Raw genomic sequence first — 25,289 nt, 5'->3', positions numbered from 1 at the left:
GATGGCTGCCCTCCCTCAGCCAGGTTCTGCTGGAGGATTTTCCTTCCTGTAAAAGGGAGTCTTTCCTTTCCACTGTCGCCCAGTGCTCAGGATGGAGGATTGAATTGAAGTCAAGATTTGATGTAATCTGTTGGTTTTCCTTTACTAGGCTATTATCTATTATGAATTGGCTTAAAGTGATTTGTCTGTAAAGCCCTGAGATGATGTTAAGTGCTGCTATACAAATCAAGCTGAACTGAATTGTTTTTCATTTAATAAAACCAGTGACCAGTGAGTCATTAAATGGGCCACAGCAGGGATGTCAGATCAATACTGAGGTGAAAGTATGGGAAAGTCAGACTGACATGGGCTAAGGATGGAATTCCAAACAACCATGTGCAAAGAAACACATCCTCTTTATTGAACCTTTACAAAAGCTACAGCTGTTCTGCCACAACATGATCCGCCTCCCCTCAGACTGGTGAACATGTGGATGATAATGTTCAGGTTACAGCACATATATCCAGCAAAAAATATATCAACTAAGGAAACCTTCACCTTCTGCTGACTGCCTTCATTAAAAAGATCCTGATAGAGAATCATTCTTATTTTACATGATTTACTGACAATAATCTGAGGTGGGTGCAGCCTTTTGCAGCAGAGCTGTGATGAAACAGTTAAGTGAATTTAAAGTCTTAAAACGAACAAGTGTGTAAACTGTGAAACGGTCACAGGTTGACTCTGACAAAAAGGCAGCAAAAACTTCGGGCTTGATGGCAATAATTTCTGCAAAGCAGGAAACAACCAGGCTGTTAGCAACAACTCAGTCACTTCAAGTAGCAACCAGAGGCGTGATCATGCATGTCTGAAGCTGCATGATTACAGACGTGTGTGTGTGTTGAGTCAGAAAACACACCCTGTTCCCTGCTCTTAGTCAAGTCTGTAGAGAGTGAAGGAAAACATAACCTGAGTGTTCAGCCGACCCTCAGGCCACAGGTAATGACTACAGAGGAATCACTGCCTGCAGGGCACGGATTGTCTTCCTGCTCCCTCCTCCAGGATCCGTGTTCCTGGTAAACATGGAATAAAAACACAACAAATCACCTTTATTGGTAGCCAAAAAATAAAATAAAAAAAGGCAGATTTCCCTATGTTTTGCTTGGGCACACAAACACAACGTGAGACTTTGCTGAGACACGCCGGTTGGAAATTCTGGCATTTAAGGAATCTCATTCTTTTCAAGATGCAGAAGGAAGAGTACAGACTGAACTTACATAACCTTGTCTCATGAAATTAACTTTATGTTTATAATTTATGATAAAAAACAAAAAAACATCAGATTGATCAAATTATCACAAAAATCATGAAAAAAACCTGATTTATTTTATCATAATGAAGCAGCTGTGAAGCTAATTCCTCATGTGCAGCAGCATGTTTAAACACATTTTTCCCAACTCCAGACACAGTTTAACGGGAAGAAGGCAACAGCTTCTTGTTCTTCGTTTTATTAAGTTTCTGTTGATTTAACCCATGGGGGACGGTTTTTGTTTTACTACCTTTTCAGGTCATTAGAAGACTAAACATTTGACTCCAAACAATTGCTATAAGACATTACAGATTGATATTTTATCCGCTTTATTGGCTCAAATCTTCCAGTCAACTTTTATCCTACCCTAAACTACCAAACATGTAATTATTCAAATAATATTAACCCTTTAAATGCCAGTTTTATGACACAATGTCACCAGATAAACAAAAAGTTATTTTCTATATAACAGATGTTGTGAACTTTACTTTTAGAACAAACTAAGACTAATTTTCAGATGAAATCCCCAGTCCCCCAAAATCTATTACATCAAAAATAACATTGTTATGTGTGTTTTATTTCTCCCCTATAAAAATAGCGATATTGTGTAAAGGGTTCAAAAAAATTTTAAATTACATATTTGGTCATTTTGATTTGGACTGAAGTTGATTTAGTGATTTTAACAAAGAAAGAAAAAAAATTGGAAAAAAAAAAAACTTATTTCTAACATTTTTATAGCAGTGTTTGGGGGAGGACACTTTTCACCACTAATGCCCTGAACATGTAATAAATTTTTCTGAAACTGGATGTGGATCTTATTGTTTTCAGCTTTGTAGCTTCTTAGTGTTTTTGTGTCTGCCTGCATGTCTGAATGTGTGTGTGTTGATTCATGAATGCAGGGAGTGGTGCTGAAGGGTGTGTCTCTGACACACACTGTATCACCCTGTCCAGGTGTCTATATAGCCGCAGCCAGGTAAAAGCTCAAACTTTAATGCAGTCGGTAACAGAACTGACAGAGGAAGTCAGGTGAGCCTATAATTTCATTTTACCTGGAGTCTGTGTTTGTTAACAGCTGCATTAGTTTTCATTTCTATTTTATTTTTTATGTCTTGCAGACGTTTCAACAAAATGAGAATACTTTTACTTCTGAGTGGTAAGATTTCCTTCATTTCCTTTTGCATGTTTCCACTGTTTTCCACTAATTTCTTTTGTTCTTTCTATTTAAAAATACTTTAACTTTCTGATTAACCCACATCATAGTGGATGTTGATGTTCTTCAAACCGAAGTCAGAGGTTTTAAATCCTTTGCAGCAACAGCTGATGCCTTTCATCCCTCCGGCTGTTTGATGCTCACAGAGTTATCTCCTAGACATAGATGAATACTTCCATTTTTTACAACTCCTCTTCAAATTTCACTGCTACTAAGTATTGACTGCTACTGACTATCTGTACCTCTTATTACAGTAAAAAAAAATTTAGTTCAGGTTACTGTAAAAGATGAGCTTTGTTGTCATGGTAACTGACAGGACTGTGGACATTTCTAACCCTGATGCTTCACATTGTCTATAAGACTCAATGAATTTGGTATTTAAGAAGAAAGGCTGAAACGAAAGGGAAAGTTTGACTTGAATAGGAATATATTGGGAACTTCAAGGTTTTTATTTACAGTTCTTGCTCAGAAAAGTGTCCACTCTAATCTGTAATTCTAACATTTATGTAAATGAAACCGTGTTTTAAGACATGAAGTCATGGATGGACGGGAGACAATGTCTAACAACTAAACCAGGACAAAACTAAATTTTAATTTATCAGTTCCAAAGACGAGAGAGGGAGATTTTTTTTCTAAAATTACAAAACTTTAAACCATCTCAGTGTGTGAGAAAACTGGATGTTGGTTTCTACTATCAGGTGGATTTTATTCATTTATTAGAAATATTACAAAAACCAGTTTTTATCATCCTAAAAACATAGCCAGAGTTCTACCCAGTTCCGTTTCTGGCCTTCACTGAGGTGCAGATGTTTTTATTTCTAGCAGAATAGATTCCTCTAACACCTTTGCATTATTTGTAGCTGGCCTACATCAAACTCTGGCTTTGGTTTTTAACCTCAGTGGGGTAGCAAATAAACAAAAAATTGCCTCATATAAATGTGCTCTTATTGACTTGCAGTGTGACGTAATCTTGTGGTATACTGAATTTGCATTTGAAAGTAAGACCAGAGAAGAAAAATTTAGCAGCTTAAATACTTTTGCTTATAAAATTTGGATCAGATTGTTTGCAAAAGTGTACAAAACGTGAACCTTCCAGCTTAAAACACGTCCGTGACTTCTTATGTTAGAGAACCTCAACAATTCCACTTCACAAAAAACTGTGCATGTACCACTGGGCAGCAGGAATGGATGAAACTATTATTCTCACTGTGCGTTTCAGGATTGGTTTTGGGGTTGTTTTAGTAGTTTATAAATGTCTCTGTGGTCTTGGGCCATTTTATTTATGTGTTCTGCTTTTAAGTTATAACCCCTCATGGACCCTGAGATCCTCTAGTACCGATCTTTTAATTGTTTCTTTAATTGTTCTGGTGTAAAGTACTTTGTGCTGCTTCTTGCATGAAAAGTGCTTTATAAATACTTTTTTAAATTTAATTTGATTTTAATAAATATGACCAATCTGCTATAACACTGCATTCCTGACTGGGCTGTCTTCCTCTCCACAGTAATATTGACGGTATCTGAAGCTCAGAATGACTGTTCTCTTGGAGCGTGTTACCCACCAATCAATGACCTGCTCCTGGGCAGAGCTCACCTGCTTCAGGCTTCCTCCACCTGTGGCCTCACAGGCTCTGAGGTCTACTGCACCCCATATCAGCAGGTACTGTGTTCTCATCCATGAAATGAAATGAAATGAAATTAAATATACTTTACTTAAATTTCACATGTGTTTTGTATCAAAATCAAACTATTTAGTTCATTTGAGTTATACCTGCATACTGAAAAGCTATATTTTGATCTGGGGAAATGGAGAAAATCAAAAGTCAGAATTTTGGCATTATTTGTCTGCATGGTACAGGGGTCATGGTGAGCAGACAGATAAGAGATTGGATGCTCAGATTCCCAGCTGTCCACTTGTGAAACTGTCTGATTTTTGTGCCAGAAAATCATGTTGCAACTGTAATTTTGGTTGATGGCTCAGCACAAACTGGCTGTTACTGGACGACAGAGCTGATTTTGAAATGAGAGCAACTGCATGAAGGAGAGGGTACACAGAGAGCAAGAGTCAAGATATCAGTGTTGCAAGGCTTGTTCTTACCCAAAAAGCCCATCATCTGAAATCAAATCTTTTGCTTTAGAAATAATTTTCTTTTTTAGATCAAAAGTCATACTGAAGCTTTTGTAAATTTTCTTTTATAAAATTCAGAATACATTTTGTATCATTAGACAAACATAGATGGTCCGGAAAATATTTCATGTTCATTACTTTAACTATGTGCTAGCTTTGTGTTAGCCATGAGTTAGCTTTGTATTAGTCTTGTGTTAGCCTTGAGTTAGCCTTGAGTTAGTTTTGTGTTAGCTTTTATGATGCAACACAGAAGGAAAGGTCACAAGCTTAAATAACTGGTCCAATAAAGGCAGATGAGTTATCACAGGGGCCTTTTTTCCCTTTTATGACCTGAAGCTGTTTATTCTGGCTTGTGAGTTTGGTTTTGGTGTTCAAGTTTTAGGTAAGACTATCAGCTGGTCTTACCTCAATGTTCTTGTGAACATTTCAGCCTTTTTTACTGTGAAATTCCACATTATATGCTAAAAATGTAATCATGGTAATCAGTGAAAACAACACAACAGCTTTTGATGATAACTCAGTCCACGATCGTATCAAAGAATCTATCAAATACCAGCAATACCAACCATAATTATGATCTGACAATGGTTTATAGCTGACATTTTGACTTTGTAGAGGTATGTAATAATTAGCACTTTTTAACTGCAGTATATCAGTTAGCACATGGCCTAAACATGCTAATTTTAACCAATGGAGAATGTTCCCTTGACAAACCTACATGTAAAGGCTGTAACACACCTGGGTTATGTGTTTGCCATCCACTGATTCCTCAATGTAAACATTTAGTTGGAGTCAATCAGGCCTCGCTGCTCTGCACATGCTGCCCTACATGCTGCCGTACAGTTTGATTTAAAACTTAGAAAAAAAACTGGTAAGAAAACGGGAATGAAACCTGTTTAAAGAAAACGAAACTCATTGGGAATGCATAGAGCTGTGAAAATGTCTCAACAAGTTGGTGTTATCAAAGTTATTCGTCAGTTAATTTAGTTTGTGACATAATGAGTCAGCCAAAAGAGACAGATACTATCAGCCTGTAGCAGAGAAGCCATCGGTCCACCTCATGTGATGGTTTAATGAGACAAAGACAGCAGTCAAGGCAGCTTTGTCTGAGGAGGAAGGCTGCTCATCTGTCTTTCAGAGGGACAGTGAAATTCTCTGACTTTTCAGAACATGTCCTGAAGTGTCCTGAGACAAATAACAGAACCCTGCTTTGTCTCTCGTGTGTTCTATATTGTTGAATCAAGGCAACTAAACGTCTTTTTTCTTGGTTCTTGAAAAAAATCACCTCTCATTCGAAAGGCTTGTTCAAAACTAGGAAAAGGAACCTGGGAAAAGAATCCGAGTTTAGGAGACTATTTGTCTGGAAATACTCTAGTAAGTAGTAGAAGAGACTGATCGATGATATGACAGCTAACTTTCTCTGCCCCAACGTTCACCTGCTCTGACTCGGACCTGCACTGTGTGTCAGATCAGCTGACATGCTGTACATCTCTCTCTCCTCCATCTCTGGAGGCCATGCTGCTCTTTTAACACTGCTGTAAGCAGCACCATGTGTCTGAACAATGAGACATAATGCTCATCTAAACAAAAAAGTTGACTTTTGCGCCATTCAATTTGCACATCTCTAATGTATAAAACATTTTCCAATACAAAGCTCAGCATTCTGCAGTGACATTGTCATTCATTTTTAATCAGGTTCCTGAAACATTAGTTAGTTTTACTCTTTTATTATTTCCAATATAAAGAAATAATGACTGCTACATCAATTCACTGAAGAAGCAACTTGCACACACACACACATACACACACACACACACACATATGTATATATATATATATATATATATATATATATATAATATATATAGAGAGAGAGAGAGAGAGAGAGAGAGAGAGAGAGAGATTTGTTATGGTGGATCACAGTTAAAGTGTAAACTGAGCTTTAAACTTATTCAACTGATTTTGTGTTGCTGTCCACTGCAGACTTTACACCCTCATTGTGGATCCAAAGGCACAGTTCATGGAGACTGCTGGCACCAAATAATCCAAACAGTGTGTTTGCACGTGTGTTTTAAGTGGTACCCTACAGTGCCAAAAGCCACAAACCTCTGGAGGAAAGTTTCCACGTTGAATAACTTTTAACCTGCAGAGTACAAAGTCAAGATGACAGTCCCACTCATAGAACTAACCTTTGCAGAGTGGGCTGAGGTGGTGAAAGTGGCACGAGCACACCTTTAAGTCTTTGATAGGGTCAGCCTTCAGAGATTAGATAAGATTCATTCTTTTAGAGTTTGAAAAAAAACTGCACACGTGTTACTGAGCACGGTGTAGTTGACTTATCTTTATTATTCTTTCACTATGTTCCTACAGGAAATAAAAGACTAAATGTAACATTATGCTGCTGCATATGGGCAGATTCTGTAATTTAGGTCGGCGTGACTACAAAATTAGAGGTGAAATATTAACTTTTTTGGAAGATGTGAGTTAACTGAGTGTATTATTGCTTAGAAATGTAATTATATTGCCCTATGTGGGTTGCGGTGTGAATTTGAGAAGGGTTTAAACAGAACAGAAATTTATCTGCTGAGCTGGAGGTAAAACAAGGACATCTAGTGGAGTTTCGTGGCTAAATTCACCTGAGTTGTCGGTGAGTTTGAGCTCTGTGCATAAGAAAAGGTCAAAGAAAAAAAAACAAAGTTTCTGAACCGAAAAATTTTGCACTTATGACAAACATAACAATTCAATTCAAAATTAATTCAATTCAATAAAACTTTATTTGTCCACAAGAGGCAATTTAATAGGCACAGTGGAGCAGCAGGAGCAGCAAAAAGTAAGGCTGTGATTTAAAGTAAATAAAGTGAACAAATAAAGAACGGGATTGTATGTAATGTAAGAAACAAAACATTCTGAAATATAACTGAATAAAGTATAGGGAAATATGAAAAATAAATAAATAATTTACGTAACTTGAATATACATTAAAAATAATAACCAAACACCAGAACACCAAGGAGGAAAGACATCAGCACCATTGGCTGTCCATCAATCTGAGAAGGTCATTTCCAAAGTATCTGGAGTTCAAGTGGAAAATATTCAGGACAGCTGCCAATCTTCCAGGAGTGGACATCTCAGCCAGTTCAGATTAAGATCACACTGTGGAAAAAACCAAACAGTTAAATCTCAGACTCTCCAGTCCTCAGTTAGCATACTAAATGTTAAGGTTCATGACAGTTAGCTGGATTCCAAAAGAAAGACTGGACAAACCAAAGACTTCTGAAACAATGTTTCATTTAGAGACCAGTTCAAAGTTAAGATTTTTGGTTAGAATGCACAAATCAAATCAAATTTTATTTATAGAGCCCATTTCATACCAAAAAGCAACACAAAGTACTTTACATAATAAAAACAATGTTTGCGTAATAAAATAAAACAAGCCTTTACACAACAAACTATAACAAAGCAATTCCAAATAATTCTAGTTTCTCATAGTCTCATAGTTTATCATACAGTAGCATATGTACACAGACACACAGACACACACACACACACACCACACACACACACACACACACACACCCACACACACCCACAAGAACGCAAATAAAACCCACCCACAATTTCCCCTTTTCTCCGTCCCTCTCTATTCTACCCAAATAACAACTCTAAACCCCTATTTTGTCTCTTAACAAAATGTAGGTATAGAAATACTAATAAAATACTGACTTGATGCTGCTGTGATGAAACAATATTTTGGGGATCCATCAACACCCAGAGCCCACCCACCCATGACCACAGTGAATGCCATCACAGGAACCACCCCAGTCATGTTTTACCAGGGTCCCCTCTGCAGCCATAAGGCTGCAGGGCAGGACCTCCAGGGGAAATGCTGCAACAGTAACTCTGCAGACTGAGCAGGAAGAGCCCCCAGTGTGGTGGGTCCCCATGAAGAAAACACTGGAGTTTAAAACATTAAAAAGTTCAAACAAAGATCAAATAAAACTAAAACAGTAACAGACAAGTAAAAGCAGAAGTTTAAAAGATGCATAAAAATAATGTACTGAAATAGAACAAAATTATAAGAGACTAAAACAAATAAATTGAAAAAATAACTACATAAATAAAAAATAAATTAAAAATTAAAGCACAAACAAATAACTTCTAAAGATTCAATTAAAAGCTAAAAGGTGGGTCTTGAGCCTCTTTTTAAAAGCATCAGCAGTCTCTGCAGCCCTGAGATCCTCTGAAAATATGTTCTACAGACGTAGTGGTGAAGTTTGGCCTAGTCATAGATTTTTGTCCTGATTTTATAAACAGCTAAAAGGCCCGTACCAAAGGATCTCAGGGTCCATGAGGACTCATAATTATAAAGAAGGCCAGATAAATAAGAAGGCCTAATACCATTAAGACATTCATAAATAAGTAAAATAGCTCATAGCACGGTGGTGGAGGGATGATGATCTGGGCTTGTTGAGTAGCTACAGGACCTGAACTCCTTGCAGCCATTAAGTGGACCATGTGCTCATGGATACTAAAGTATTCTAGAATAAAATGTGAGTCCATCTGTCTGGCTTTTAAGAACACTTTCATCTTCAGTATAAATTTTCTGTCAGCAGATTGCGTTTAAAATTTTTATTTGCTATTATTAGAATTACTGTAGTTTGTTAAACTTGCTGAACTTGACTGTGGGACTGAACTGAAAGTGAACTGAAAGCTCTTTAAGTTTAAAAAGAAGGTAAAATGAAGTATTGTAATCTTTTATATAGAAAAAATAAAAGCAGTTTAAGGTCATTGGTGTGTGCAGGACTTAGGTCCTGTAGCAGTTCTTAATGCAGAGCGGCTGAAAAACCTGTTAATTCACTGTGCACATAAAAAGATATTCTAACAGTTTAACTCAAACAGCCAAGTTCTGCTTTCTACTATTGCAGCTATCAAAGAGTTTTGTAAAGTTTTGTAAATCTCTGTGTTGACTTTAATTCCCGCTGTAGTGTCACTGATCTCATCTTAGATGGGAAAATACAACAAAGTGAAATTTGGTCCCTTAATAATTAAAAAATCATCCAAGAAAAAAACAGCTGTCTGTTACAAGTTCTCATTAGTATCTCAAATGAGAGAATTAATGAGTTTTTGAGCTGCTGTATTCTGTTTGTGGATGCTCAGATAAAGTTGGTAGACAGAGATGACCAGAAGCTGGAGGATATTAGCATTGCAGTGGGCAGATGAAAACACTTTTAAGGCCTTTATTTTGACACAATCAGGGGTGTAGTTGGACTAATTCCACCAGAGAGAACAGCTGAAAGAGTCCAAAGTCAAACACCTAGGACAGGTGTCTGACTTGACGGGTAAAATCAATGTTCCCTACTAGGAATGGTTCCAACTGGTGAAAACAGCAACTCAGCTGTGGATGAAGTGAGTGCAAATATTAGACAGTGAGTAGTACATGTTGTTCCACAGCAGTGGAAGAGAAACGTTTGTTAAATCTCATAGTTACAGAATATTTAACAGAAAACTCTCCCTTGTGTGTAAAATCTCATTAAAACATGAGCAGATATTGACCTGAAATTCTTTCTCTGAAAATCAGGAAAAAACAGGAATTATGTTTGACTTTGGAAAACCAGTCAAACTCGTTTTTTAGTTTGAAAACTTATCTAAAATGTCACATTTCTAGTAGTGTGAAAAAGATTACACTCCTGGCCAAATTTAGCAGCACATGTTATCTCCTCAGCTCATTGTGGACCAAAGTTTATGCTGAACTGTTTGCCAGCTCTATCATCACACTTCCCATCTGAGGAATATTGATCTGCAGCTGCTTATCTACCAGGCAACTCAGAAAGGCAGAGAGGGGGAGTCTGAGTCAAATTCAAACTCAAAGTGATGAAATTCCACATATTCATGCAGTAAAAACAATAAAATAAAATAAAATAAAATAATTAAAAAATTGTCTTTTCTCACAGAGGAGGATGAAGTGCTGCCCGTGTGACTCAAGGAACCCAAACGGCCAGCTGGCCCACACGGTTCAGGATGTCCTGGCATCTTCTGGACCAGACAGATGGTGGCAGTCCAGGAAAGGTAAGTAAGGACAGCAAGGAATTCATTTGATCAGGTAATCACCACAGATAGAACAGTGTCATTAAAATCATCTGAGCTGTCCCTTGCGTCTACAGAGCAGGGGCAGAGCTAAAGGAGTGGACAGGGTGGCAAAAGCCACCACTAAAATCTGATTGAAACATCTTTCCAGATCATCACCAGTATCACCAGTTTGGAAAATTTTAAAGTAGTTTCCTAACTAGTCATCCTTTAAAAACATTAGAAACACTAGATTTTGTCATTGTACAAATGTTATATAAAGCCATTAACCTGATATTTGCATGAAGCTACACATCAGTGCTAATCTAATTATATGATAATACTAGATTAGTTTTAAGATAATGTGGAGAAAACATGTTTAGTTTCAATGAGAATATTTCAACTAAGTTTTCTCATTTGAGCTGAAAATAAACAATAGAGATGCTACCTCAGTCTCCACGTTGCTCAGCATAGCGCTACCTGATCCAGTTAAACAAGAGGCTAGCAAGGTTGCTAGTTGATTTTAAAGTTTTGTGTAGTTTTCATGCTTCATTTTCATGCTGTAGTTTTTCAAAACTACTATGTGACGACAGTCATCACAGCAGGGCATGTGAGTGTGTGTTAGAGAGAGGAATGCAATTATTTTGTTTTTAGTATATGGCCCTCCTGATAAAGTCTTGCCCACCTTCTGGCCTGCACTGCCACAGAGTTCTGCTGCTTTCATAAAAACAGACGTTGTATATCCGTACATGTAAATCTGGCGATGAATGATATGTAGTTTAATGATGGTGATTCTGGTGTTTCTGTTTATCCTGTAGAGGTGAATCCAGTCACTCTCCAGTTGGACCTCAAAAACCTGTTCCAGCTCGACAACTTGATCCTCAGCTTCATGGTCTGTTCCAGCCTTCAATCACTACAGATACCCTCATCTTTCTTTCACCCTTTAATCTTCTTCTTTGTGATTTTAAATAGTGAAAATTTCCTACAAACAAAACAAGCATTTTGACACAAATTAATTCATCAGATTTTGATGAAGACATATCCACTAATCAGTCTGGGAAATAATATTGAACTTTCTTTTTATTTTAATTAATTAATTTATTTTACATTATTTTACATTGTTGTCTCTGCAGGGTCCTCGTCCCAATGCCTTTGTCATAGAGAGGACACAGGATGGCAGGATTTGGCAGCCTGCTCTCTACTTGGCCAAAGACTGTGGAAAATCATTCCCTGGTGTTCCCACAACAACTCCTCTCACCCTGGATCAGACATACTGCCACACTCTGCCCCCTGTTGGGCTGAATCCATACCAGGACCACAGGGTAAGGACCAGCTTCTAGCAGGTCAACAGTCCTGCTGCATGGGCATGAAGCCCTGATAATGATGCAGTGATGATAAATAACTGCATATTAAGAAAACAAATGAAATATTTCTCATCCACAGATTGAGTTCAGTCCATTGCGTCAGTATATCTTTGTCTCTGCTCCCGACAGCAGAAAAATCGAAGGTATGTGTGACGCCTTTAATGACTGGAGTCATTGACACTAGACCTGGTTCAGGTCTGACTGAAAGCTGTCTTATCTGCAGATGTGTCGGGGATGACAGGACTGAGGCTGAGGCTGACCGAGTTGGGAGATGTTCCTGCTCTACCAGGCAGAGCCCTCAGTAGGTTTTATGCCCTGAAAGAGATGAGGGTGATGGGCAGCTGTATGTGCCACGGACATGCTGACCGATGTCTGCCGGAGGAATACAACAACCTGCCATCCAACACCGTGCAGGTGCGTCTAGAATTTACTGACGATTATTCAGCCATTCAGCACAATGTTAAGTTCCTAATTGAATTTATTCCATTTATCATATTTGCAAACTGCTTTTGTCCTCAGGTGGATCCTCGGTGTGACTGCCAGCACAACACAGCAGGTGTGAACTGTGAGCGCTGTGCTGATTTCTACAACGATCTACCCTGGAGACCTGCAGCGGAGGGCCACACTCATTCCTGCAAACGTAAGTATTCACCCATCTCTTATATTACCTTAAATACTGTGATAGAAATACAAAACGTCATAAGTTCTACACAAAATCAGATTCTAAACAGATTACAGATCATAACTGGACTTAATCTCCTTGGATTTAAATTAAACAGTTTGATCTTTTTTTTTTTTTTTTTTTGCTTTAGATGACAGATGTAATGTTATGAATTTGTAATGAATCAATAAACTGAATTGAACTGAATTAAATATATTGTTATTCATTCATTCATATACTGCTTAGTCCAGTTAAGGGTTGTGGGTAAGCTGGAGCCCATCCCAGCAGTTAGCAAGTGAGAGGCAGGGTGCACCCTGGACCATTAACACTGTGTACAGTGAGGTGGGGTGTTGCTGACCTCCATTCAGGATACTGTGGGTTGGTGGGGATAATATTTCCAAAACCTCCTCAATAACATTGACATACCTTCCAATAAGTAGTCAGAGGCTGGGGACTCAGGGTGGGCTCTCCTAGCTATGGGCTTGAGGTTACCAAGATGGTTAAGAAGCTACTCAGTGGCAGGGCCCCATGGTGGATGAGAGCCGCCCAGAGTTCTTCAAGGTCTGGATGCTGTAGGCATCGCATGGACATCAGGAGCAGTTCCCCTGGACTTGCAGACTGGGGTGGTGGTCCCCCTTTTAAGAAGGTGGACTGGGGGATATGCTACAGCTACAGGGGGATTACACACCTTGGCCTCCCTAGTAAGGTCCGTTGGATAGTTAAACTATAAACCTGGGACTGAGAAACAGCAGTGTGGTATTTGTCCCAGTCATGGAACAGTGGCCAGCAGACCAGATCTACACCCTCTGCAGGGTCTTGGAGGGGGCATGGAAGTTCACCCAACCTGTCTACATGTGCTGTATAGACTTGGAGAAGGTGTCCTAACATGTCTCCTGCAGAGTCTTATGTGTAGGGCTTCAGGAGTACAGAGTACTGGACCCTCTGATAAGGACTGTTTGGTCCCTGTATGATCAGTGTCAGAGCTTGGTTCACATTGCAGCAGGTTGGATCCATTTCTGAGTCATGTTTGGATTTCACCAAGGCTGCCCTGTGTTACAGATTCTGCTCATAACTTTTAAAGATAGAATTTCTAGATGCAGATGAGGTGTTGAGGGGGTCCAGTTTGATGATGCAGACGATGTGGTACTGTTGGCTTCATCATGCCGTTCTCTCCAGCTCTCACTGGTGTGATTTAGTACAGAGTTTGAAGCAGCTTGCATGGGATTCAGGACCTCCAAATCTGAATCTGAACCATGGAGCTGAACTGAAAGGTTTAAGCTCTTGATTTACAGATTCCTACCATCACCTTTATCACTAGCTGGGGGTACAGATTTGCTGTTGGATTATTCATCACGTTGTTCACCTGTTTTTTCCTCAGGCTGCAATTGTAACAACCATGCCCAGCGCTGTCACTTCGACCAGGCGGTGTATGAGGCCAGTGGGTGGACCAGCGGAGGGGTCTGTGAGGGTTGTATGCACCACACCACAGGACCAAAGTGTGACCAGTGTGTCCCTGGCTACCAACCAAACCCCTACAGCCGGATGGACCGCCCTGATGCATGCATACGTAAGTGAAATGAGGAATAACTCACACACCAGTGTGTGTAGTATCTGAACATTTCCTGTCATGTGACCTCCAGGCTGCACCTGCAGCAATGAGGGGACATTGAATGGGGCCCGATGTGAGGACAACTCAGGCTCCTGTCTCTGCAAAGCAAACGTGGAGGGTCCTCGTTGTGACCGCTGTAAGAGAGGATACTACGGCCTGAGTGTATCCAACCCTGAAGGCTGCAACAGTGAGTCATAATACACACAACTACTACAGCACACACACCAGGAACTTTCACTCGTCTTCTGGGTTTCTTTTATAGCTGCTTTTCATCAAACTCCTTTTATCTGACATATGTAGCATGATTTTACTATATATATATATATATATATATATATATATATATATATATATTCCCCCTTCTGCAAACTGTTTTGCCTTGCTCTGTGTGGTCCTGAGCCTTCATCATTACAACCAACAGCTACCTCTGGAGACAGGATGGGGGGTTAAACCCCAAACTAAATTGAATGAATATTTCCTTCTTCTGACAAGCTAATAGTAACATGAACAGCAGGATGCAGCTTAGTCTCATATGTGAATCTGGCAATTTTGGGAACCTAGGCACCAGGTTACGGTGGAAAATGTTCAGACAGACTCAATAAAAGAAATTAATTAAATTAAAAACCTCAAACTTCCTTAGAGAGTTCAGGTGTTGATGGCTCTTCTTCATGGCTGCCTCCACAGCAGCATCAAATTTCATATTACTGTCTAAAACTACTTCGATCTGGATCACAGTCATATATTATTTCTAAATTCATTCTGTCACTGATTTCTTTTTATATTTCTTAATTAATTTTCTCATTCTCTAACAGTTTTATAATTTTTTGTTGCGCTCCTGTCTTTGACACACCTACATTTTTCTGCTTTTAGTCTCAGAATTGAAATGTGTTTCTGAGTCAGTGTCCTCCTAACATGCACTTCCTGTTCTCCAGAGTGTTCCTGTTCTCCAGACGGCTCGCTGTCTCAGGAGTGCAACCCGGTGACCGGTCAGTGCCCCTGCCGCCCCCACATCCATGGTCTGACCTGCGACGTCTGTTCAGAAGGATACTGGAAACCATTCCCATCAGAAAGCTGCAAACCTTGTGACTGTGACCCTACCAGGTCAATACGTGACAGCTGTGACCAGGTAAGACATGCAACACCACCCACACCCATCCAGCTCTGACAGGGAGCTTCAATCACTGGCACTCATTAAGAAGACTGGAGATAATGGAGAAGAAACATAAGATAGAGTGAATTCATCACATCTGCTTTGTGTGTTGCAGATTTTCTGTCCTTGTATTATTTGCAGAGAATAAACAGAAAGATTTGTGGGATTTACGTTTATTATTCCTCTAATTTAGTTATTCTTATTATGTTTTCTGTCCAGCTGACAGGTCAGTGTCAGTGTAGAGCGGGCTTTGGAGGCCGAACATGTTCCACATGCCCAGACGGAACATATGGAGACCCTCTGATAGGCTGCCAGCGTGAGTTCAACACCCTTTTACGCAGACTCAGACAGAAAGAGGTTTTTATGTTTTAGTCATGCAGAAATGAATACTGTAGTAACTTTTGTTTTTGTTCTCACTGATGTAAACTTAGAAAAGATTAAGAAAGTTAAACTTGTATCATAAAATTGTAAGTTTTTAATGCTTTTGGGTTACTATGGAAGTTTTTTTTGTTTGTTTGTTTGTTTTTTTTTTTTTTTCTTTTTTTGGCCCTTCAGGTAATGTTTTCCTTAATTTTTGGTCACTGTTCTGGTTGTGTTTTCCTATATGGAATTAATTTTGTATTCCTGTGCTCATAGTAGTATCAATGAGAGGTTGTGCATGTGTATGTGTGAGCTGACTGGTTTGAATGAGAACTTGTGGTACATGTGTTGTCATGGAAGCGGCAGGAATATAATCTGGAGTGAAGGAACCGCATAGATGGATTCTGAATCAGGCCCGATAGTAAAATGTGTAGCGTATCATGACTTGTTGCATCTATTAAGTGGAGAGTGCAACCGTCAATGTTAAAATACTATTGACCATTGTATTAGTGTTAAATATACTATTTAAAAATTATTTGCAAAAACACAATGAGTCTTTGATTAGAGTCAGGTTTGTTGGAGCAGGAAAACATAGAAAACCTGCAGGACTGCGTCCCTTTTGGGACCGAATTGAGTAGCCCTGGGATAGGTTGTCTTGTTTATGCATGTGGGGTTTTAGTAGTATGTATGTGTGAGTTTTCATTAGTCTATATGTGAGTTAAAAATACTTTCTGTCCTATATGGTACCTCACAGTGTACCCTGCCTCTCAGCTGCTAATTGCTGGGATTGGTTCCAGCTTTCCTGTGATACTGAATTGGAATAATTGGTATAGAAAATGGGTGGATAATATTATCCTACTTTTTTCAGTTTTGGCTCTAATAAGAAATACCAAATGTAATTATTCAAATTAATTTCATCCTTTAAATGCCAGTTTGATGACATGACGTGACTGTTTTTATGGAAGAAAAAAACCCAGAAAAAATTAGTTATTTTCCATAGAAAAGATTTTGGGTGGCTGGGGATTTTATTTAAAGATCAGCCTTAGTTTGTTCCACTAATAAATTCCCCCAGCTCCCAAACACTGTTATATTGAAAATAATTAATGTTTTCTCATTTTTTCCCCTTAAAAGCAATGACATCATGTCATAAAACTGGTATGTAAAGGGATAAATTATTCAAATAATTATTTGTTTTGTATTATCAGTTAGGACAAAAGCAGATTTAGCAATCTGAACCAAAAAAAGTTAAAATATATTAATCTGTAATGTTTTGTTGTAGTTTTTGAGAGAAGACTTTTTGTCCTCTAACGACCCAAACGGTTAAGACAGGAATAGAAGTATTTTAGAAACTGCTGATCTGAACTGGATCTTCTCGTTTGTTTTTCAACAGCATGTCCATGTGATGCTGAGGGAACCCTTCCACAAGTTTGCAACAAGCAGACCGGGGTCTGTTTGTGTCGGCCGGGCATAACTGGAGCTCGCTGTGACTCCTGCAGCTCAGGACACTGTGACTCCTTCCCCGCCTGCAAGCTCTGTCCATCCTGCTTCTTCCAGCTGGACTTCCAGAGAAAAAACATGAGCGTAGCTCTGGAGAGACTTTCTCCCAGGTTCCCCTCTCGTCCTGGAGGGGCTGGCGATCCTGGAAACTTTGGTCCACGTATCCGGGCTCTTGAGGCCAGCCTGAACCTGATCAGGAACTCTGTCTCCCTTCCACCTGCTACTGTTAGAGAAGTTGATGAAGCTCTGTCTGAGCTGGAGAGGCTCAGGTAAGGAGCTGTTGAGGTCTGATCAAACTTTTGTCATCAGTTTGATGTCATTTTCTCATCCATTCTAATGAAATTAATGTTCTTTTTTACTGTCTTGCAGGGACAAGTTGGACAAGGTTGATAAAGACCTTTCTCCTATGGAAAAAGATCCCGGTTTGGACTTGGAGTTGGACAAACTGCGAGCTCTCCTGGACAGCCTCTCTTTGGTTTACAAAGCTAAGAAAGATGCTATGGAGAACTCCATTAGCCCAGACAATTCAGGTCAGGAGATAGATGGACCACTGATCATTGCTGTTTTTGGTTCATACTTTAGGTTTCACCGACAGAAAAAGCAGTTCCCTTTACTTTCATGCCATCATTATTTCCAACAACAGAATCTTTTATACTTTTACAATGTAAAATAAAAATTTTGTGTTTAATTCAGGGGCATTTACTGTCATCAAGAATGCCTACGATGAGTCTACAGATGCAGCCAAGAAGGCGAATGCCAGCGAAAACGTGGTGAAGGAGGCAGCTAATTTCAGAAAAGAGGCAGAAGACATTCAGAATCAAGTTCAGCCAGTTAACACCAGAGATCTGAGCAAACTGAATCAGAGCATGGCCTCCCAACCAGACCTCACCCCTGCTGCCAAAAAGGTACCAAACAGGACTTGTTCAAGTCAGACATATGAAAAGCAAACAAACTCTTGATCCAGGATCAGGTTCTGTTTTAGGGATGTTGGACCTCAGATCACTACAGAACAATGTGCACATTCAGAATCTTTGACTTCATGTTTCAGGTGTGTGGCAGCCTTCGATCAGAGCCCTGCACCCCCCTCCAGTGCAGCGGCGCAGATCTGTGCCCACCCGCTGGAGGCCCGCTTTGTGAAAAAGGGGCAGAGTGTGTGGGTGGTCTGCCTTTGAGCAAAAGGGCAAATGCTGACGTTCAGGATGTGAAGGAACGGCTGGACAACATCACCAGGAAGATCACAGAGGCAACCGAGATGGTACACACTCACTCCGTCTGCTCTACACACAGTTTGTACAATTTGGCAGAAATATTTTAACACAATTATTACACAATTACAGTTTTCACGATTTAAGCTCTGCATGTCACTACATTGGATTTGAAATTAAACAACTGAGGTGTAGACTCTCAGCTTTGATTCAAGGGCTTTAACAAACATTTCCTATGAATTTTTTAAAAAATTGGTTCCATCTTTGTACAAAATCTCCTCATATCAGGGAACCAAAAGTAACTGTCAAATTAGCATTACCATAAATATAATGTTAATATTAATTTCCCCATATGGAAATTCATTCTATATGAGGAAACGCAGCTTCTTTGGCTGCATGTTGTACATTTACTGCAATGGCTACCAAATCCACAGGCCACACCTGGAATCAGCTCCAGACCTTTTACCTGCTCACTGATGATGGATTAATGAGGGAACAGCCCATGAAATAACTTTAGGGTCAACCGGAAAGAAGCACAGTACCATATACAGTACCAGACAAATATTTGAACACACTTTCCCAATGAATCTAATGGGAAAGTGTACATAATTTATAAGATTAAACCTTGCATAGACAAATTAGGAACATCAGTTACTTTTATTAAAATATTATTGCTAATATTGTCTTTATTATTTACCTTTCATTCATTTGCAGCTCCAAAAAGCAAAAGAGGCGACGGATCAGGTGAGACAGTCTGCAAAGAGGCTGTCTGATGACATGAAACAGCCCAGAAAGGACATAGAAAACGACTTAAAGGACACACAGATGGTTGTGAAGGAGCTGAAAGACTTCCTGTCAGGTAAGGATTGTTTAATGAGTTTCAGAGGGTTTCTGGAGTTGCTCTTTCCTTTGTAAGTTCTAATTTCATTCCATTTTGTGTGTCCAGACCCATCGTCTAACTTGACACAAATCCAGGAGGTGAGTGACTGGATCCTGAAGACCGGGCTGCCCCTCAGTCTGGCTGTTCTGAAGGAAAAGCTGAAGGAGCTGAAAGAGCTGGCAGAGAATCTACCAAACAGCACGGCTGTGCTGAAGGAGGCTGAACCACAGCTGGAAGCAGCCAGGAAACTGCTGGAGGAGGCCCAGAATGCCAGGTGTGCCATCACACTCCACTGCCAGACCACACCTGCTAACAGAGGCAGTGGCAGAGCTAGACTGGATGTTTGCATGGCTAGCTCCACGTTGGCTGCTCATACAGTGCACAGATAAATGCTCACTAGACAACTTCTAACAAGACAAATGCTCACAAGACAAATGCTCACATATTGTTTTACAGTTTTTATTTTTCAAAAAGAAAGAAAAAAAAATCAACTGAACATTCAGATCAAGTCACATAAGACAAATCACATAGACCTGAGCATGTGAGAGGGATCTCATCTCCCTGACAAATGAAATGGTGATCTTATAGATCTTATAGATAATCATCAGTGTGACTGACTACCTGTCAGTCCAGTGCTCAATAGGTGTGATAAGTGATAAATACAGTGTGAAATGGGGTGTGGTAGACAAACCAAAGAAGTGTACAAGCAGCATTTATAAAGGGGTCAAATTCTTTTTAACTTTATCTCACCAGTTTGAGAAAGAAAGCATGACCCAGGTGTAATAGAACTACAAAGGAAATCAGTTTCATATAGCCCACATTTTACTAGTGCACTGGGTTTTGAAGTATGATAATTTTCACTGTAAATATAGATTATAAAACAAATTGTGAGCATTTGTCTCATTTTCTTGTAGTGTTGTGAGCATTTGTGATCGAATCGCTGATAATGGGGCTGGGGTCTGTCTCAGCCTGATCTGTGTCCTCTTTACCAAAAAGTCAGAAAAATATCTGGTAACATCTGCCTAATAGCCTTACATACCAATAGCAGTTGTACGTACACAGAGACAAGATCTCTTCTAGAAATCTTTTTAAGTCAAATGTCAATATTTACATTTTGACATATTCATATATAACAATTAGCCATAAGGTTTAAAACTGACTTCAGACTTTGTGTTGGGGTGTAAATTAGTGATCCATGCCAGTCTGGAAAGACGTTTCTGTCCTCCTCCAGTGACCTGTCAATCACCAGAGGCAGGATGTCCAGTTAGATTTCAGAGGGGGCCAGTGCCACCCTGGCACCGTATGCAGTAACCCGAATACATCAAAGTGCTGCTCTTTGCTCAAATGATCTCTCCTCATAGAAACATGAAATCTGGAGACAGACAAGTTATCTGCAGCCGAAAAGCTCGTGTTAGGATGAATTATAAAACCGTCTCAGGAGTGCATTCTCTCAGAGATGACAGATGTTTCCACTGGTTACACACTCACAGGGACATCGCACTTGGAGTGAAGGCTGATGTGGACAAACTGCTGAGCAGCTTCGGCTCAGCTGAAGACTCCCTCTCTGACCTGGAGAACAAACTGCAAGACAGCATGGATCTCATTGACAGCATCAACAAAAACCTGACGCAGGTATGAAGCACACACACGGAGGGATGGATAATGATGTGGTTGCACATAAAGGTGTGCTGAAACTTTTCTCTTCATTCAGTCCAAAAACCAGCTGGTCCCGGCAGAGGAGGCACTGGATGATATATCAAAACTGATAGAGCCGATGAAACCTAAACTGGACGAGCTAAAAAAGCTACTCCAAAATGGAAGCCAGCAGGCCCAGGATGCTGAGGAAGATGCAGGCAAAGCTGAGGAAGAAGCAGCTGCAGCAGCTGAGGTGAGAGACCTGGTGCAGATGCTCTAGTCTAACACGTCTGCACTCTCTTTCACAACTGATTGTTCAGAACTAGAACTTCTGAGGGGTCAAAGAAGTTCTTTTCTTAATCTCTGACATGTCTTTAACATTAACATTAACGTTTTTTTTCCCTCCAGAACTGCCTTTATTCTTGGTGTCATAGATTCAACAAGCTGTTGGAAACATTCCTCAAAGATTTTGCTCCATATTGACATGACAGCATTACACAGCTGCACTTCTACCACATCTCAAAGGTCCTCTGTTGCAGTCTTTCTTAATCCTGATCCTCAATACCCACAGCTTTAGTACTTTTGCACACCTGGCTGAAATGGCTTGCAAAGAACTTGGTGAGGAGGTCTTATAATCTGAATCAGGTATGTTGGAGTAGGAAAACTTCTAAAACATGCAGGGTATTGGGTCCTGAGGACCAGGATTGAAAAACACTGCTACTGGATTGAGATCTTACGACTGTGGTGGCTATTGTCATGCTCAAGAGTGTGCCGTAAAATATCCCCCACACCATTACACCATCAGCAGCCTGAAGCATTGGTCCAAGGCAGGATGGTTTCATGTTTTCATGATGTTTCCACCAAATTCTGAGCCCAGCATCTGAATATGGAGCTGAAATGGAGACTCATAAGACCAGCAACGTTTCTCCATTTTCTATTGTCCAGTGTTGGTGAGTCTGTGTGAATTGTAGCCTCAGTTTCCTGTTCTTAGCTGACAGGAGACACCCGGTGTGGTCTTCTGCTGCTGTAGCCCATCTGCTTCAAGGTTGGATGTGTTGTGTGTTCAGAAATGCTGTTCTGCATATCTTGGTTGTAGAATATTCTAACAAAGTATTTTAACCATGGAAGCATAGAGCCATCTTGCCTTGTTGGATATTTTCTCTTCTCCAGACCATCTCTGTACACCCTAGAGATGGTTGAGTGTGAAAATCCCAGTAAATACTCAGACCAACAACCATGCCACGTTCAAAGTGACTTAAATCCTCTTTCTTCCTCATCCTGATGCTCAGTTTGAACATATATATATATATATATATATATATATATATATATATATATATATATATATATATATATATATATATAATGTGTATATATATATATATACACATACTAATATAAATATGCATACTTGTAGGATCTGATGACTTTGGAGAAGCAGCTCGATCAACTTAAAGAAAAAGGAGTCCCTGGAGCAGCTGGAGAGGCAGGTCCTGTGGAAGATCGATTGGCGAAACTGCAGGAGGATGCCGGCGCTCTGGTTAACACCACTGACAACATGATGAAGAGCCTGGAGGGTAATAAAGCAAAGCCTGAGATGCAACAAAATCACTCTGCTGCTACTTGTGTTTCCATTTAGAGTTCAGAGGTTTTATTTTTGTTTCTTTTTTTTACAGCGTCTGTTTAGATGTCACAGACAATACACTGTAAAAAAATAAATGTATTAAAAAAAACAGAAATATTCTGTCAGCTTTGGTGTCAGAAAAGTACTGTGGGGAAAAATAGAAAAAAAGTCATCAAAAAATTACAGTTCATAACCTTTACTTTTACTGGGATATTTAGTTTTATTTAGGCTTTTAATGTTTAATGAAAAACATCAGCTTGTACAATAACAATTAAATTACATAGAAATATGGTCGAAACCTGCAAAAATACAAAAAATGCATTTAGCTTTTTATGCAATTTTAAGGAAAAAAATTTGTATTTAGTGAGTCTGTAATTAATAAAATGATAGATCACCAATAAAATATAAAAATAAACCTCTTCAGATTTCTTTGACCTCTAGGCCAACACTAAATGTATACATGTACACTTTACTGAGTTTAACATCAGTTATCAACATAAATAGATTTGTGGTAAAATAACAGTATTAACAGTAATAAACTTACATTTTTTTTATTGAAATTAAAATGAATTTATAAAATTATCATAGCATATGTTTTATGTGAAATGAAATTATATTCCCTTTTAAAATGGAAAAATTTATGTATTTTCACATTTACGTGTTTTTTGTGTTATGTTACATTAGCAATGTAAATTTACAGTTTATTCCTGTAATCTGATTATTTACCCATATTTGAAAATGCATAAAAACTGTAAAATTATATAGAAGAAATTTGTAATTTACCTAATTTACCACCGCCCTGCATGTTTTAGACGTGTCCATCTTTAACACACCTGACTCAAATGAATGGCTTCTTGCAAAGAACTTGACAAACAGTTCAATTAATCTGAATCAGGTGTGCTGGAGCTGGAAAGAACTAAAACATGCAGGGCGGAGGTCCCCAAGGACCAGGATTGAGAAACACTGCTCTACACTGATAGAATTTTTACTTACTTTACTTACTTTTCTTAATTAACCTCTTCAACCTGTAAAAACAGGAAGTGGCATTTGTGTTGTGTAAGATCTGGCTCATGAGGTGGTGACTGTCCTCTTGTCTCTCTGTAGGAAAAGCAGATTCCCTCAGAAAGCTGCAGGATGAGATTCTTCAGAAATCATCAAAGCTTGAAGGACTCGACACCAAGCTGCAAGACCTGCTGGGACAACTTCAAAAGAAAGCCAGAGACCTGAGTTCTTGCCAGGGCTGAGACACCTGTGCAGCTTTTTCCTGTGTCTGCACATTTCTCTCAACCACACACCAAATCTAGCGGAAAGCCAGAGCCGCTGATGGATTCACTTATTCTGCAGAATGCAGCAGATATGAAACATGATCTGAAATAATGGCTCAATCTGTCTGATTACTGAATATGAGAATAAAAATCATTCTATTGACTTTATTTATGTAGCACCAGTTCACAACACGAAGCACTGTTAACATGCTCTTTATTAGTCCAGTTAAACCCAGATGGAATCCAATTTATTATAGTCCAGTTCAACCCAATTTAACCTCATTCTTTGTAGTTGTATTAATTTATCTGGAGGTATCTGTTGTAGATCCTTTAACTCAACATTTCTAAAACTGTCATGTTGTTCTTTCTAATGAAACTGCAAACTGAATGTGTATCAGCTGTATCACAGGGTGTTGATTATGCTATGAAAAAATCTGACAAACATAATTCTTCTTTAAGAAGCGTAATTCATCAAACTCAGTAAACAGCAGGTTCTTCCAGTTAAATACAACCAGAAGAACTGACTTGGACGCAGGAAAACTTCAAGAAATATATAACAGTAAGAAAGTAATTTTGTAGCAGTGTCAAAATTTTCTATAATTAAAATCAACAACCAAATGATGCAGATTTTATTTATTCTGTGGGTTTTTATGGTTACATGTTGTAAGAAAACATTGTGAATTTGTAGTTTGCACAGTTTGGAATAAAAATCTTGTTTACAGTAAAGTTTGTTTTTATTCCAGCACAGCTGTGCAGCTGCTGACTCAACACAAAGACGCAGGACATTGAGTTACTACTTATTTATTGAGAAAAGAATACATAAAAAAGAAAATGCATATCACTAGAGAGTCTATCTTTATGAATAAGGAATCATACATGGCATCACTAGTGTTAACAGCATCTTTACACCAGCTCGTGGCACTTAATGAGTTCAGTTATTCAAGAAGAGAGCAGCTTCCAGACATCACAGCAAGCATCTTCTGCTGTTATCATGACTATAACAAATAAAATGTATTCAAATGGAAGCTGGACTAAAATCCGTCCCATACTTCAGCATGGCAGCATAATATATGTCCACAAAACTGCCAAGACGGAGACATTTTGATAAAATGTCCAGCTGTGAATGGAAAAAAGCGTGTTGATAAAGACTAATGCAGTCGCTGCTGCCGCTGAGGCAATGCTCCATCAGCTCATTCACTTTTTTACTTTTAGTTTACTTACAAACAGCGTCATCTGAAACACAGCAGAAAATGTAAATGGTTATTTTCTTCTAAAATATAACCACATCATCTTCAGTAAAAACCAGAGGAAAGCAGCTCAATTCACCCAGGAATGAGCACAAGGTATTTAGAGAAC

At 39.1% G+C, this 25,289-nt stretch overlaps 1 protein-coding gene across 2 annotated transcripts in view; it reads left to right on the top strand.

Annotated features, from left to right (window-relative positions):
• The window catches only part of lamb3 (laminin subunit beta 3), a 29,285-nt gene extending 4,500 nt beyond the window's left edge, over positions 1 to 24,785 (top strand). The window contains exons 1-23 of one of the 2 annotated variants that reach the window (XM_041980431.1): positions 2,237 to 2,311; positions 2,401 to 2,438; positions 3,998 to 4,152; positions 10,572 to 10,686; positions 11,502 to 11,575; positions 11,817 to 12,005; positions 12,127 to 12,190; positions 12,271 to 12,461; positions 12,567 to 12,687; positions 14,087 to 14,275; positions 14,349 to 14,504; positions 15,250 to 15,443; positions 15,687 to 15,783; positions 17,218 to 17,593; positions 17,694 to 17,854; positions 18,018 to 18,229; positions 18,373 to 18,579; positions 19,244 to 19,388; positions 19,476 to 19,683; positions 20,900 to 21,041; positions 21,121 to 21,297; positions 22,462 to 22,621; positions 23,773 to 24,785. In XM_041980431.1, coding sequence (XP_041836365.1) covers positions 2,277 to 2,311; positions 2,401 to 2,438; positions 3,998 to 4,152; positions 10,572 to 10,686; positions 11,502 to 11,575; positions 11,817 to 12,005; positions 12,127 to 12,190; positions 12,271 to 12,461; positions 12,567 to 12,687; positions 14,087 to 14,275; positions 14,349 to 14,504; positions 15,250 to 15,443; positions 15,687 to 15,783; positions 17,218 to 17,593; positions 17,694 to 17,854; positions 18,018 to 18,229; positions 18,373 to 18,579; positions 19,244 to 19,388; positions 19,476 to 19,683; positions 20,900 to 21,041; positions 21,121 to 21,297; positions 22,462 to 22,621; positions 23,773 to 23,912 — 3,546 coding nt within the window. In that variant the 5' untranslated portion in view covers positions 2,237 to 2,276 and the 3' untranslated portion in view covers positions 23,913 to 24,785. Of the gene's footprint in view, positions 1 to 2,236; positions 2,312 to 2,400; positions 2,439 to 3,997; positions 4,153 to 10,571; positions 10,687 to 11,501; positions 11,576 to 11,816; positions 12,006 to 12,126; positions 12,191 to 12,270; positions 12,462 to 12,566; positions 12,688 to 14,086; positions 14,276 to 14,348; positions 14,505 to 15,249; positions 15,444 to 15,686; positions 15,784 to 17,217; positions 17,594 to 17,693; positions 17,855 to 18,017; positions 18,230 to 18,372; positions 18,580 to 19,243; positions 19,389 to 19,475; positions 19,684 to 20,899; positions 21,042 to 21,120; positions 21,298 to 22,461; positions 22,622 to 23,772 lie in introns of those variants that run through there. The other variant, XM_041980432.1, reaches the window with a different exon arrangement.
• Positions 24,786 to 25,289: the final 504 nt, after the last annotated feature.

The sequence above is a fragment of the Melanotaenia boesemani genome, chromosome 3, assembly GCF_017639745.1.
Source record: "Melanotaenia boesemani isolate fMelBoe1 chromosome 3, fMelBoe1.pri, whole genome shotgun sequence".
Taxonomy (NCBI): Eukaryota; Metazoa; Chordata; class Actinopteri; order Atheriniformes; family Melanotaeniidae; genus Melanotaenia; species Melanotaenia boesemani.
Note: the sequence above shows the minus strand (reverse complement) of the source record. Positions and strands in the feature narration are given on the sequence as shown.